The following is a 15,186-nucleotide window of genomic DNA, read 5'->3' as shown; positions in this document are numbered from 1 at the left end:
AAAGATAGAACACGCGAACGTTTGGTCGACGTAGAAACATGACCCCCCGGCGTCGACCGAGTATCGTTGTACTCTCACAGTAGGAACTAGCTTACTGCACGCTCTATGCCTTAACCTTTGCTTAAGCATACGAGTGTCTTCTAGCTAAGTAAACCTACCTAGCCATGCAGTGCTTGCATCCACCTCTGCTGGGTCATGTAGGTTCAGTGAGGTATCACTAACTTGTAACCTTGTCAATAAAGTCTAGATTCGTACACTCGGCTTTCTCTTCACTTCGCCAAACGCCATCCCGCCTTACAATATCAATATTACTTGCTTTGCCCCTGAGCATAGACAACATCCACACATGCCAAGTACCGCCATAAATTTCGGACCTTTAAGTTGGAGACAACCAAACCATAAGCGAAGGTATGTTTCACATAAGCCGGCCGCGTAGTCGAATATTGAGTGAACTTTTATATTGAAAGTTTCAGCGTCGCGAAGCCCTGAGGACACACTGGCGCTGGCGCTGTACTTTGTTCTTTAACAAAAGTTTTGAAGTTGGTTAACAGATGTTCTTCGTGACTTTTGCTACTAGTGAGTCATGTAATCTCCTGTGTGTATGTGTGCGAGTGTATCTTAACGATTTTTTTCTACTCGTCGACTTTAATCTGTCAATTAGGACACCACAGACTAATTAGGCATATAGCTATATGTGCTGACTTTTCAGTGTTGGATAGTCTTTGACACTTAGTCAACTATAATATTTCATTACATTACACTTCACTTTAGTTAACTGAAAAAAATTCAAAAATAGAACTTTATACAAGTTCTATACTAATTTGCGATACCTGGCAAATTTTTCTGCATCTGAAACATTTTTTTTTAGCTATCGGGTTATCGACCAATCAGAGACGGTTATTACAAACCACCAACCACCAACAATTGGTTGCCAGGTAATTCGATGTTGATACAACGGTGAACGATGCTATTAACATTAATTTTATCTTGAATGATGATATTTTCGTCCATTGATGATGATGATGACTCATAGAAAAAGTATTGTATACAATAGTGATATAATTAAGCTTTTCACTCTCGTACCGTACTATTAGGCCACTCAGCAAGCTTCGTCGCCTAAACATGGTACTCGACTGAAAAGCTGTGTATTATATCACGATTGTATAATAGTTATTTGTTATACAAGGGGGCAAAGTTGTATTTTAACGCCGAGTGTGGAATTGAAAAACGAGCAAGTGAAAGGATTCTATAGTTGAACCACGAGCGAAGCGAGTGGTTCGAGAATAGAATCCTGAACTTGCGAGTTTTTTAACACACGAGAAGTAAAATACATTTGCACCCGAGTGTAACACAAAACTTTTCCCCTCACTATAGCGAGGAAACTACAACGCAAAAAATGCGTTTATCACTGCTTCCAGTAGTTCCACAGGTGGTAAATCATCTTTATTACTAGATTCACCTACTTTTATCAATTTTAAAGCAGTTAATTTGACTTTATTCAAGGTCAAATTACTTTACCCACTAGTGGATAAAATGCGTTTTTACCCGCTGGTATTAAAGGACAAAACACGTGTTTCCGAGCTAGTGAGGGGAAAAATACTATAACCATTGCTGTACCTACATATAATGGGACAGACAGACTGATATCGCTTCTAAAACATGTATGGTACTTTATTCTGAGTGCAGGCTTCATACAAGTTGTTGCTTGCAGTATGTCTTTGTTACCTGTTACATATTTCAGCTACTTTTATTACGTGCGCGTACCAGACTTCCCCAACTTTAGCCAATTTTTTTTAAACCGGCAAACTTGCAGCAATTTTTGACGGGTTTCATTGCACTCATACAAAAGTTGAAACTTTAAATAATCACCGGATGGCAAACAGAACAAATATAATGCGTAATTTTAATTTCGAGATTTTCGAGTCTCAGTTCATGGAATGCATCATGTTTTACTCATTATCTTTTTTTTTTTTTTAAACTAAATATGTGGGATTTATTTCATAATATAAAATTACATTACAAATACATAATAATAAAAAAATAAAATAGGTCCTTAAATAAAACTACAAACTAAAACTAAAATCTAAACTTATAAATAAACTATAAATAAAAGACTTGCCCCAAATCGCCGTCCACTGGCAACGTGCCCAGAAGGCTGGCAGCATTGCCACGTTGTATGGCAATGCTGATCCGCTGTGCCAGATATGACCCAGCCCTCTGGTCACGTGTCAATTCCACAAGCTTGCGGCTGCATTCTTTGAAGACCCTGTGGGCGCCTTCCCCCCAGGGCCCCAGGGTCTCAACCCCAAACGGCTCAAATGTGCAACCACTATTAATGGTTGCATACTTGCGCCGCTTGAGGAGTTCGGCCGAATTGGCCGCCGAGCCAGCCTTTAAAGCGGTGCGATGGAGATGGGACAGCGCCAGAGTATCAGCACAAGTGGCATCCCAAACTAAGGGCTGTCCCATCTTCCATGGCACGAGCGTCATGCCGTCGGGCCTCTTTATCTTATTTACGTTCTATATAATTTATGACTCAAAAATGATTATTTGTAGCTAAATTCTACCAGCCAGCTCAAGGCATCAAGTTAAGATTTAGATACAATGCAATTTTGCTGTCCGTTTTCGAATAGCAAAATTGATCTTTACCAGTTGGTGTGGTGAAAATTATTATAAAGTTATGTAATTTGCATTTCTCCGGGTCCGTATATTCTATAAATGGATATTTTCGTAATAAAGATGTACCTACTTAAATACACTTATGTATTAAATTAACTAATAGCTTTTGCCCGCGGCTTCGCTCGCGTTAGAAAGAGACAAAAAGTAGCCTATCCCCTCAAGTCACTCCATACTAAAAATCACGTCAATTCGTCGCTCCGTTTTGTCATGAAAGATGGACAAACAAGCAGACACACACTTTCCTATTTGTAATATTAGTATGGATAAGTTAGTGTAAGATGATGTCATTGAATATGGTGTAAAATTTAGAGAAAACAAAGACTCTTCATAAAATCCTCCCGTGTAATGGAAATCGTGCCCCACGGCCCCAGGGCATCGCGGATTCTCCTCACAAAAGGCCCAACAAAAAGGTCCTGCCGTCACATGAACATTGTAAAACTCTCCCTAGTACTTACGATTCTCGGACCAAGCAAACCCCAACTCTATCCTACCCACGTAAGTTAAATTTTTGTTTTCGCAGTGTGTTTTTGTAACAGTTTTTTCCAATCCGATAATGCGACCTTAGCGTCGGGATCATGGTTTACTACAAATTGTATTAGAGTAGCAGATTTAACTATTTATGCGGTCTATCATTCCAACAACTTGTAATCTTACCTTTAGGTGCTCGGGCCTTTGACATAAATAATGTACTGTTGACAATCGAACCTTTCTTTATTCACTCACTATATGAAACCCGCGACAAAGTAAAAGATAAGTTTTTGTAAGTACAGGTAAAAGCTCAACGATTTCGCATTAAGTTTGTAAGATGTAAGTTTACGAAGATCTAAGTTTTCCTTACCTACATACGAAGGAACATTGTCATTTTAGCACATGGATTTGTCCCTTTCAAACTTTCAAGTGTAGGTAAGATATCTAAGGAATAATAACGCACAAGCTTCCGAAATTGTGAGCATTCACTAGATCGATTACCATGCGAGAATTCCTCGGCTCTTCATTCGATCTTCATCTCACAAGTACTCGGGCGACTCGGCTTGATCTGATCGTCTTGCTAGACGGTTCCGTGCTACTCAAGAGGGGACGGACATTATCTGAGAGACGTGCTACTAGCTACGGCAGCTTGCATTTCGCTTTGCGTAAATGTCTGTGACCCAGTGGGGACGAGGTTGAGATAAGAGACTAAATTATGCAATTGTGGACATTATGGTTTGTTTTTTTGGACAAAATAACGAAACACGCGCGTTACATGACTTTGAAAAAAGAGTTTGTAAGAATTCTTAGGTTTTTCATTACTACTTTTGGTGCATTGATTTGTTCAATGTAGCATACTTGTTGGTTACAAAGTTAAGTTTAAAGTGTTTACTTTAAACATCAGATTATTTACGAAAATCGTCTCCTCTACACGGGCAAAGACAAAAGGTAGTTAATTATACTAATAATAATTTAATATTTAACAAGGTAAGTAGTACCTATATATTCAATATTTTGCCAAAAAAATCCTTGTATCAAATCTCGGAATCGCTTCGTATTGTTGTCTTTTGTGTTCGGTTCGCATTCGTTTTCCATCGCACACCATTATTCACATTAAGTGGACAGATCTCGGGTCAGATCCAGGCATAAGAAAAGCACAAAAAGTGCCCGCTTTATCCGAGCATGATAAATCTACTTCAAATCCGAGAATAGCGTCTTTATGAAGGAAATTGAAATAAACCGACCGTGCGGATAACGGCTAAGTAAGATCGGGATCCTCTTAGAATAAGTATATTGGTGAATCATTTTCATTCATCACTCCATTGTACCGCTGATGTGGCGAAAACTTCTTAATAACTCTAGGTTAGAGCTGAGTTGAGAACTCTTGTAAAGATTAGTAAACAACATTAAAAGCCTGGTCAAGGAATGTTTCTCGTTAAAATAGTGATATGAATAATGAAGTCAAGATCACATTATTTAAATCTTATTGTCAATCGTTCTATACTTGCAGCCTGTGGGCCAGTTTTACGCAGCGAGCATACAACGCCCTGCGTATTCAATATAATAATGCGTTTAGGATACTGATGGGCCTCCCTCGGTACTGCAGCGCATCTGGGATGTTCGCGGATGCCCATACGGACGACTTTTATGCTATCATGCGTAAAAGAGCGGGTTCCCAGTGGTATCGATTGCAGGGTGGTACCAACGGTCTCCTGAACGCATTAGTCTCCAGGATGGACAGCCCTCTCATGAGACGCTGGAGCAAACTCCATGAGCCCTATAGAAGTTGCTCCAAAATATAATAAAAAATAATTTTTAGGAATGTTATTTGTTTATTGTTGTAGTGTTTTAATTTAATTTATATTGTAATTTAATTTAATTTATTTTTGTTATTATTGTAACTAATATAGAGTAGGGATAGTTTTTTAAGTTTACTAACAAATTTATGGGATCACGCCTGAAATAATTTTTTTTTCATTTTTCATTTTTTCATTTCAAAATATCTAATCTACTAGGCCTTAAATCGACGTCGTAACGACTAGGATACCATCACAGGAGTAACAACAGTGTTTTGTCGGTTCAATACAACAATGACACCTCTCCTCCTAGTTATAGCCTTTCCTCGCTTTCAGCCCGATGGCGACCGGTTTGCTTACGGACTAGTTTTACAGTAGACGACCAACAGCTACCCATATTATGACTAGGCTTCTTGGAATGAGGGACGTCTGGTTTTCTGACAGTGTTTTCTTTCGCCGAAAACCGCATGAAATATTAATTTAATTACACCTTCCTGGGTTTAAATCAATATCAATGACCATCAAGGTCATCAGAAGCTCAAGCCGCAAATTAGATTTAAAAATAATTTTATCATACCTATTTTCCATATTACATCCGGCGGCCCATGGTCCGACAAATTTCAGGCCTGTATTATGCAGCAGTATTCTTTACATACCCTTTTTCCATTACAGCAGATTGTCCAGAAGATACGTCCTATTTTAGTGGTGCGGCACAAATCGACCGTGAAATGGTTACCACACGAGCTTCAAGTACGTTCCCAAGTGCATGCGAGTCGGCTGCTCCAACGAATCATCAATCCGATATTACAGACTGTGCAAAACTAACTTTTAACCTCAAACTTCTATGAAACTATGACAATCACATCTCTATTTGGGTGAATCCACGTAAAAGTAACGCGACTCACGACTTCATTGCGTGCATGTATGTATGTATTGGGAAAGTAACACTTATTTAGAGATAGATTGTCACTTGAAATTGCGTCGTGAATAAATGTAACATGCCATAAATTCGTGACTCATGTTACATTTATACCTACTTCTAGCACCATGTTTGATCACTAAATAACATTTACTTATATTAAGAACTAGCTTCGCCTACGATGGAGTGAGCTCGACCAGAGAGATGACCTGTTCACTCTTAATTTGATTTAAACTATTTTTAAACCCCAAGCCTCTACTGACATGCACATGCTGGTCTAGGTACCAAAATGTGTGCGTGTGGATTGAGTGAGCACCTTCCAAAAATAAAAAAATATGCTGATCATTTAGTAAAAGTTCTAAAACAATTGTAAAACGAATCTCTGAATTTGTAAAAAGATAAATCAAAAGATACAGTCATTAACATGTGCTCACTCAGTTCTCACATGGAGCCAACATAGTGTGGTCACCCTACATGATACATTTGTATGAGAAAAGTTATGTCTGAATATCTTTAAAACCAGACAACGAATATAAAATATTAGATGGTGGATATTTAGTAAAAATTTTTACTAAATGTTGAAGTACTTTCGAGTGTCTGTGGTGCTACAAATCTTTAGATATTTACATTTTTAACTTTCTCAAAACGTGTGGACTGAGTGAGCACCTGCAAAAATTTATTATAAAAAAACCTGACACGTTAGTGGTTCGTTTTGTATTTTACAAATTCCCATTTCACTTTTACTAAACTATACACATATAATAGCGGCCTAAATCTTATGTTTTTCATCAAAATTCGGCTTTTCAAAAGTGTGAGGATTGAGTGAGCATAAGAAACTATTTGTAAAAATTTAAATACGTAACTAGGTGATCTAAAATTTATAGAGGTAGGTTGGCATATTTTTTACTAAATGTTAGTATATAAATATTATATGTTAAATGAATACATTCACTGTTTTCGTTGGTAGTTTGTGAGAACTGAGTGAGCACATGTATCTTTTGATTTATCTTTTTACAAATTCAGAGATTCGTTTTACAATTGTTTTAGAACTTTTACTAAATGATCAGCATATTTTTTTTATTTTCGGAAGGTGCTCACTCAACCCACACGCACACACCAAAATTTCGGCCATCGTTGACGCTTGGCTACAAACTTTGCTACAGACCTAGCAAATTAATCGCTCAAGTTCGATAAGCATTGGGAACCCAAGGTCTTGTCCTGCGAACAAACGAAATGGCGGCTACGAGGCGGCGGGCGTTTGCTGGAAAATTGGCTGACACGCCGCATGTCTTCCACGCAAACTGTACGAGTTTTCTTTGTTTATACCAAGTCTCAGGGTAATAGATTTTATAGAGAATGGCCATGCACCGCACTATCGAATGAAAATTGCAACGGTCCGCGCCATCATATTGACTTCATTCTGGTTACCACCTAAGATTATCTGCAGTTAGTTATAAAGTTGACGATAATATAAAGTAAGCCATTACTATAACTACAAACTTGTTTGAGAAATCTGTTCCAGTTATATTTCTTTTACCTTAGTGCGTTTTCACATTATACGATCCGATATCGGATGTCGGAAGGATTTCAAAGGAAAAGAATCAAAGATGGTGGCGTAAATATATGGGATATCGGTCCGACGTCCGATATCGGATCGGATCACATTATCCGATTCGATACGAAAACGCGCAAAACGCACTTGGGCCTTATAATCGTACTATATAAGCATAATTAAATCATAGGTACTGAGAAACATATGACAGCTAAGACTAAAGTACTAGACATCATATTAAAGTTTAGTATTAAACGTATCATCATCCTCCTTGCGTTATCCCGGCATTCGCCACAGCTGACCCGATGTTGGATGGTTTATTTTAACGTATAACAGTACCTTAATGAGTTTGACAGTCTATGGTCAGCTCTCAAAATTAAAAGTCATAGTATTTGGAATTTATACAAATTACATTTTATACTAAAATTGTATTTACATAGTGAGTGGAAAAAATCTGATTACAGTAAAAATGAATAACGACCTGAAAATTTTCTCTTCAACTAATTATCGGAACGAGCACGATACTGGGGAGGTTATGCGAAATTCCCTTTTTCTGATATCCAAGGAAATACAAAAGTAAGTTATAAAGCAGCTTGCACAATTGAACACTATTTGCGCACGAACAAGGTAGGTTGTACCTAGACCTACTCGGCAAAAAATTTAACGTTAGTAGGTATTAAAATTCTGAAAAAACCCCCGACCGCGACATAGTCGACCGATTTTCATAAAACATGGCTAAGAACACTCCCGACTCATTCAGCTTTCAAACAAAAAAAAACTAAATCGAAATCGGTTCATCCGTTCGGGAGCTACGATGCCACAGACAGACACACACACAGAGAGACAGACAGACAGACACACACACACACACACACACACACACACACACACACACACACACACACACACACACACACACACACACACACACACACACACACACACACAGACAGACAGACACACACACAGGCAGACACGTCAAACTTATAACACCCCGTCGTTTTTGCGTCGGGGGTTAAAAACGGTTTAAATCTAAATTATTATTATAAGGTAGGTAGTATAGTTAATACTTGTCACCGGCGTATCCTTACGGGGCGTGCAGTGGGGCGGGTGAGCTTGTGAAAATCCTATACAGCGTCGACTCAGTACACTAAACTTGTATGAGCTTCAATTGTTTCAAGCTGCACTCGGGCCTTAAGTATAAAGGTACACTAAAGTGTAAAAATGTTGTACTTACCTATTGTTTTAGGTATTCAAGATTTACATTGGAGCCTGAAATAGGGAAGGATACAATGTTTAAAAATGATGCAGATATCGACTTCAATTTAGAAAACAACACTAATGCAACTAAAGCTGATATAAAAAACAGACAGTTCAAAAAACTAAAAGAGCATCTGAAGACCGTATGCAGTGAGTAATAGTTACGTGCCCCTATTGATTAAGTAGGTCACAAAATTCCTATTTGAGCGCTTCTTTTTGATTTTTTATTTTATTTTCATAGGTATTTTAGTTAGTGAATTTAAAAGGTCAGTTCTACTCAAAAATCACGAGCACTTTCTATCTGAATAGGAGAAATAAAATGTTCCAGAATGCGACTAGGTAAGGCAAAAAAGTCGGATCTGGAGGCTCAAAGCGTTTCGAAGTCTATCGATCATCTCGTATAGATTTATATTATATCTGGACTAACCGAATTCACCGTATTTTTTTAGATATTGCTAAAATAGTATTGTCGGCCAAAAACAAGGAAACGGAAAATCTTTTGAATCAACTGAAAACCGTTCGAAATGAATCATACGAAATATCGAAGAGTAACGCTGAAAATCTGAGTTTGATACAACAATTGCGAATGGAAAATTACAATATCAGCAGCGACGTGCAGTTTCTTAGTAATTTTATCCATAAGGCTTATCAAAAACTGCAGAAAATGCGTAATGAAATACCTAAAGATATGCCGTTCATAGAGGAACTGAAGACGATCCTGCTCGCTTGTGGAGAATACTATGTCGACTACTGCAACGCGCGCGATCAGTGCGCTCAGCTCAAGCAACGCAATAGATTTCTGAGAAATAAACTAAACATTGTAGAGAATAACTTAGCAGCTACTACTGAAGAATTGCGTAATCTTAGAAATATAAACAAGAAACTTAAAATGAAATGTGAAATTCATCATAAGAATGGGGATGCATTCTCGAAAAATGACATAAATCCGAGCGTTGATGAAAGGCGTTTTAATATTACAGCTTTAGGCGATGGCAATAAAAGTGATCACTATAGATACAATGCACGTATACCGAAAGATGTCGAATGTAAACAAAATTTTCAAATATCAAACAAAAGTCCATGTTTAACATCTCATTTAGAAACTGTTAATAATCTCATTTTAGATCAGGACAATATGTTAAAAGAATTAAAGGAATTATATTTAGAGGTTCGCCAAAGTTGTATCTTTGAATAAACATTTTTACTAGTAGGTGAGTTGTATACATTTTCTCCATTATTTTAATATTACACCTCGATCTTTTTTTTATGTTAATACAATGTTTTATACCTAATTACTACATATGGCGCTATATTACCACACTAGTTAGGTAATGAGCGCATTACGCGAATATGTCAAACATTGAAATGGCCATTTATACGTTTTACCTAGCGTCGTACGATACTCGTGCGAAAAGAGGAATTCGTAACTCGACTTCTAACATTTCGACTCTGAGGGAACCACGTTTGACGTCGCGAAATTCGCTCAGATTTTTTGCTTGTGATTTTTTGATTCACGCGTTACAAAAGGCTTGACGTCACGCACAATGACTCGTTCGAGCTCCGCTGAAGCTAAAATAGTTTTCCGTTTCACGAAATACCAGATAATCAATTTTAAGAATATTTTTATATGTACAAATTACTTTTTTACATAAAGGCGGCCAAGCAAATCATCAATCACTTAATCATAACCCTCCTTTGCGTTGCCGTAGTCGCGTAAAAAAATATTGATTTTTTTTTTTTTATACTACGTCGGTGGCAAACAAGTATACGGCCCGCCTGATGTAAAGCGGTCACCGTAACCTATGGACGCCTGCAACTCAAACAGTGTCACATGCGCGTTGCCATCCCATTAGAAACTTGTACATTCCCTTTTGCTGTGTTAAGTACACAGCAAAAAGGAGTGTACAAGTTCCAAGGAGGGTTCGGGTTGCCGACGACTCAAAGGACAATAAACGGAACAAGTTAGTTCCGTAAGTCCTCCCGTCATCAGCACACCGCACCCTCGTTGAATGTTTCATCCATAGAAAATTTTAATTTGGCGCTTCTTTTTAGTGACAAGATTTGCTTGACGTGTATGAGGGCGAAGTCTTTAATGGTATTTCTGAACGCATCTTAACTGACATTGACAGTTGACAGATTAGATTGACATGTACTGCAAGGCAAACCGGCGACGACATCATGGCGTGACGCAACCTGTATGCTCATTGCATATGGTACATTTTCGTTTGTGGTTTGTGGGATACCACGTTTCTAAAGCATCGTATATTATTTTATTTTTTGCCGTCTACCGTACCGTGAGGTATATGTATAAAAAACATTCTAAAAATACATTTTATGTTTCTAAAAGACTTAGTTAGATTGGTAAAGTACCAGTTTAGCGTACCTAGGGTTTGTTTTAGTACTAAAATAAACATGTCCTTAGAAAAAGCAAAACAAGTGGCAGCATATACAGCGGTAGACGAGTATGTGACGGATAATTCTGTCTTCGGCGTCGGAAGCGGATCTACTGTTGTATACGCCGTTCAGCGCCTCGCAGAACGAGTGGAGACTGAAAAGTTGAAGGTGACCTGTATCCCTACATCATTCCAAGCCAAACAGCTCATTGTAAAACATAACCTAGTTCTTGGTGAACTCGACACGAGTCCTCTTATCGATGTTACTATTGATGGAGCTGATGAGGTGGATGGCAACATGACCTTGATAAAAGGAGGAGGAGGTTGTCTGCTACAGGAGAAAATTGTGGCTTCATGTTCTAAAAAAATGATTGTTATTGCTGATTATACCAAAGACTCATCTAAGCTTGGAGATAGATATAAAAAAGGGATCCCAATAGAAGTTATTCCTATGGCTTATGTTCCTATTAGAAACAAAATTGTAGATCTGTTTGGAGGAGAAGTAAAATTACGCAGTGCTGTTGCCAAGGCAGGGCCTGTTGTTACTGACAATGGAAACTTCATTCTAGATTGGATGTTCACCAATCAAGACTTGGACTGGAGCCATGTTGACAAAACCATCAAGTTGATACCTGGAGTTGTTGAAACAGGATTATTTGTGAACATGTGTCAGAAAGCCTACTTTGGACAACCCGAGGGGAATGTTGTTGAGAGATCTGCTTCATGAAGATCACATTATTTTTACACTTAATTTTTTTTTGTTTCTGAGCAAGAACATGGCTATTAATTATATAAGTTTTAATTACAGTTTTAAGAAAAATATAATATATATGTATCATTACAGGTAGTTTTTGTTTGTGTTACAGGCCACATTATAATCATAAATGTTATATTTCTATAATGCATTTTAGGGGTACAAATATATTTTATTATAGTCTACTTGGTATAAAATACTATTTGTAATAATAACAATGTTCATGTCATTTATACAATTAGACAGAATTAAGATATTTATATTTATTTTCTACAATGTTTATACAGAACACCTATGCAGCTTTAGGTATACATCTTGTAGGTAAGCTCTTAATGTTGAATCACATGTCAGTGTAAGTATTTTATTATCAGAATTGGTACCTCTGTAGGTAATTCACCATATATTCTGCTAAGTTGTTATGGTTTTAAAAAAAATGGTATACTTTGGTTATTATTGAAGAGTTATTGTATAAGAGGTGTGTAATTAAAAGTTGCTTGAATCTTTTTACAGATAGTTATTGTTCATAGAAAATAGTAAAAAAAAAAAGCATTAAAATGCTCAACATCATGTGCCATATATTTTATTCTACATTTTCAATGCATTTACAAAATAACAATATAAGTTTGTTCTTCCAGATCTGGTATAATTAGTGCTTAGGTACAATTAATATTAGTAATGATAGCTTAAAATATCTTAAATTTAACAATCAAATGAATGGAACAATGAAATTATGAATATGGAATGTTTTAAGTACAAACTGTCATGTGTTTGATACTTTTACAATGAAGATACTTTTTGAAAACATGCAATTCTAAATTATATAATTAAGTAGGTCAAGTTTGTAAAAGTTACATAAATAAATTCTGTTCCTAAAACACAAAGGTGAATACTTATTTGTCACTATTATAATTCGATAGATTCTGATATTTTAAATCCTTAATTATTCTTATGAAGATTCTTTGGTTATGTAAACAACTAAGGTGTGGTTTTACAAAGACCCAAGATCTTGATAATGATGTACTAAATTACAAATTTTATTCTGATTCAATGTTTCAGAGGTATTTATAAAACCAAACCTATGAATGTCTCAAAAGTTCTCAGATTACCTTAATAGTTACAGTAGTTTAAACTATATACATAGATTAGACCCATAACAAAGATCAATTTTGTCCTGTGCTTACAATATGTATCATTCCTTTCCAACACTTGTATAAAAATATAGGTAACTATTCCAATATCTTGTTGCAAGTGCCTTTTTCATAGCTGCTACAACTTCTTAACACTTTCGAAACCGGGCTCTACGCGGCGCTACGACATTTTCGCTACATACGGGGAAACCCATGTAATCGGCTACGCTTCTACGAGCGGTGTACCCGACAGTCGGGTTCTTGGTAGCGAAAGTGTTAATCTCTTTAAAATGTATAATTTGTGCTTCCAAGAGTACAGTATGAAAAATAGACCACATATGAATTTATTAGCTAATAAAGACTTGTTTTCTTCATGATGCGTAAGAACTCATCTTGGTTGATTTCACCGTCACCATCCCTGTCTGCTTCATCTATCATTTCATGCAGTTCTTCATCCGTCAAGTTTTCACCAAGTTCCCTTGCAACTCTCTTCAAGTTCTTGAAAGAGATTTTACCTGGAATTTTGGGAAGTAAATCATACAGTTGTTTATTAACATTATGATGATCTTTTACTTTAACTCCTGAATGCTTTTGTTCTTCATCATTTTTGATAGACATTGCAAATAAATCATTATACAGAAAATTGTCAGCTAGCTCTGTCTTTAAGGATTTACCTTACTTCAGACTTGTGGCACTGTGTGGAAATGTTTTAAAGCAGGACTCTCCAAATCTTGTCCCACCAAGGATTCAAATCCAATTGCGGCCAAACCATGGCCCTCAGATGGTCTACCCAAAAACAGTTGGTGGCCTTTGTGAAAAATTCTGAGGTGCCGACAGGGCAAGGCAATAAAGTTTGGAGACCCCTCATATCTTTATGCCATTATCTTTTGATAATGTTGTGAAAGCTCTGCTACTTATTACTCTCCAATTACCTAGATAAAGTTGATGCACTCACACTTGGTGTCAAGGATTTAAATTTTCGAATGCTAAATATAACTTACCAGTTTCATCATCATCAAACAGTTTGAAGGCTTTCATGATTTCTTCCTTTGTGTCTTTCTCTGCCATCTTCACTGTCATCAACTCCAGAAAATCTTCAAATGATACTTTGCCATCAGATTTATCGATTTCTGCAATCATTTTTTTTATTTCCTCTTTTCTAGGTTCAAATCCAAGGGCTCTGATTGCCACTTTTAACTCCTTGGTATCAATTTTTCCAGTGTTTTCTGTGTCAAATAAATCAAATGCTTCTTTTATGTCCCTTCTTTGTTCCTCAGTGAGCTCGAACTTGGGCCCCGATTTTTTCCGCATGCCTCCTGGTGGAGCATTACTGGTACCAACCTTTTTCTGGGTAGTGGTTACTGCAGTTGTCTGAAATCAATAAAAACTGCAATAAATTCTGTTAATACTATTAGATAGATTCGGTTATAATTAGTTAAATTATGAAAGTATACCAAATATAGACATGAACTGGTATTGCACAAGTTCTTTAGCTACATAATTATTTTTTATTTAATTTGTATAGACGTAGTCACAATGTGAGGATGATAACAAAACTGTATTTTATATTCACTTACCATTGTTTGTACCATTAAGAACTTGGCGAAATAACTACCTCTACTCACTTTTCCCTTCCTGTATTTTAGGTTGATAGCTAGTATTCTAGTCTACTGATTTCTTTTATTTTATTTTTATCTAGAAATAAATACCAACTTATTACCAACTATTCAAGAGATTGAAGAGATGTCAATAAATAATTGATCCCGCATTTTTAAGCATAAGAAATAACTGCGGTAAAAAGTATGTTTCTTAATATTGACAGTCAAAATTAAGCAGTTATTACCGTAACTCAAATAGCTAAACAGGTGGCAACCTGGCAACATTCAGTAACACACGATCGTTCCGTGCCCAAGTTCTTCCGTACGAACGCGAAGATATAACTAGCCCTTATTCTCGCTGTCACTTGCATTATTTAAAAAAAAAACCGGCCAAGAGCGTGTCGGGCTACGCTCAGTGTAGGGTTCCGTTGTCATTTTTTTAAACTATACTCCAATTGCTTTCGAGTCAAAAACTACGACTACTTATGTCACTGAACCTATCAAGTTCAAAACAATTTTCCTAGAAAGTCTTCATAATGTTCTACTTTTGTCATTTTTTTAAACATATGGTTCAAAAGTTAGAGGGGGGGACACTTTTTTTTCCTTTAGGAGCGATTATTTCCGAAAATATTAATATTAT

The 15,186-nt window shown here is 36.7% G+C and overlaps 3 protein-coding genes across 3 annotated transcripts; 2 read left to right on the top strand and 1 right to left on the bottom strand.

The window, feature by feature from the left end:
- Nucleotides 1-7,867: 7,867 nt before the first annotated feature.
- LOC125229082 lies at nt 7,868-9,869 on the top strand. The gene is made up of 3 exons (XM_048133858.1): nt 7,868-7,990; nt 8,664-8,824; nt 9,124-9,869. Exons 1-3 carry the CDS (start codon nt 7,884-7,886, stop codon nt 9,867-9,869), a joined length of 1,014 nt encoding a protein of 337 aa, XP_047989815.1. The 5' UTR covers nt 7,868-7,883.
- A 985-nt stretch (nt 9,870-10,854) lies between these two features.
- On the top strand, nt 10,855-12,388 carry LOC125228985 (ribose-5-phosphate isomerase). Its single transcript, XM_048133741.1, has one exon. It carries the CDS (start codon nt 11,009-11,011, stop codon nt 11,792-11,794), a length of 786 nt encoding a protein of 261 aa, XP_047989698.1. The 5' UTR covers nt 10,855-11,008; the 3' UTR covers nt 11,795-12,388.
- Nucleotides 12,371-14,712, bottom strand: LOC125228986 (caltractin-like). The gene is made up of 4 exons (XM_048133742.1): nt 14,526-14,712; nt 13,950-14,319; nt 13,229-13,463; nt 12,371-13,101 (listed from the first exon to the last, which is right to left on the bottom strand). Exons 1-3 carry the CDS (start codon nt 14,538-14,540, stop codon nt 13,300-13,302), a joined length of 549 nt encoding a protein of 182 aa, XP_047989699.1. The 5' UTR covers nt 14,541-14,712; the 3' UTR covers nt 12,371-13,101; nt 13,229-13,299.
- Between the last annotated feature and the right edge of the window lie 474 nt (nt 14,713-15,186).

Source organism: Leguminivora glycinivorella, chromosome 8 (genome assembly GCF_023078275.1).
Source record: "Leguminivora glycinivorella isolate SPB_JAAS2020 chromosome 8, LegGlyc_1.1, whole genome shotgun sequence".
NCBI classification, from domain to species: Eukaryota; Metazoa; Arthropoda; class Insecta; order Lepidoptera; family Tortricidae; genus Leguminivora; species Leguminivora glycinivorella.
The sequence above is the reverse complement of the archived record's forward strand: the minus strand, read 5'-3'. Positions and strand labels throughout refer to the sequence as shown.

What these genes read in the sequence shown, in the direction of transcription:
- LOC125229082 (XM_048133858.1), top strand. Translation starts at nt 7,884, where the DNA reads ATGAATAACGACCTGAAAATTTTCTCTTCAACTAATTATCGGAACGAG. An exon ending in ATATCCAAGGAAATACAAAA is followed by an intron (nt 7,991 to 8,663) that starts GTAAGTTATAAA and finishes CTATTGTTTTAG; the next exon opens with GTATTCAAGATTTACATTGG. An exon ending in GCATCTGAAGACCGTATGCA is followed by an intron (nt 8,825 to 9,123) that starts GTGAGTAATAGT and finishes GTATTTTTTTAG; the next exon opens with ATATTGCTAAAATAGTATTG.
- LOC125228985 (XM_048133741.1), top strand. Translation starts at nt 11,009, where the DNA reads ATGTTTCTAAAAGACTTAGTTAGATTGGTAAAGTACCAGTTTAGCGTA.
- LOC125228986 (XM_048133742.1), bottom strand. An exon ending in GTTTGATGATGATGAAACTG is followed by an intron (nt 13,464 to 13,949) that starts GTAAGTTATATT and finishes CCAAAATTCCAG; the next exon opens with GTAAAATCTCTTTCAAGAAC.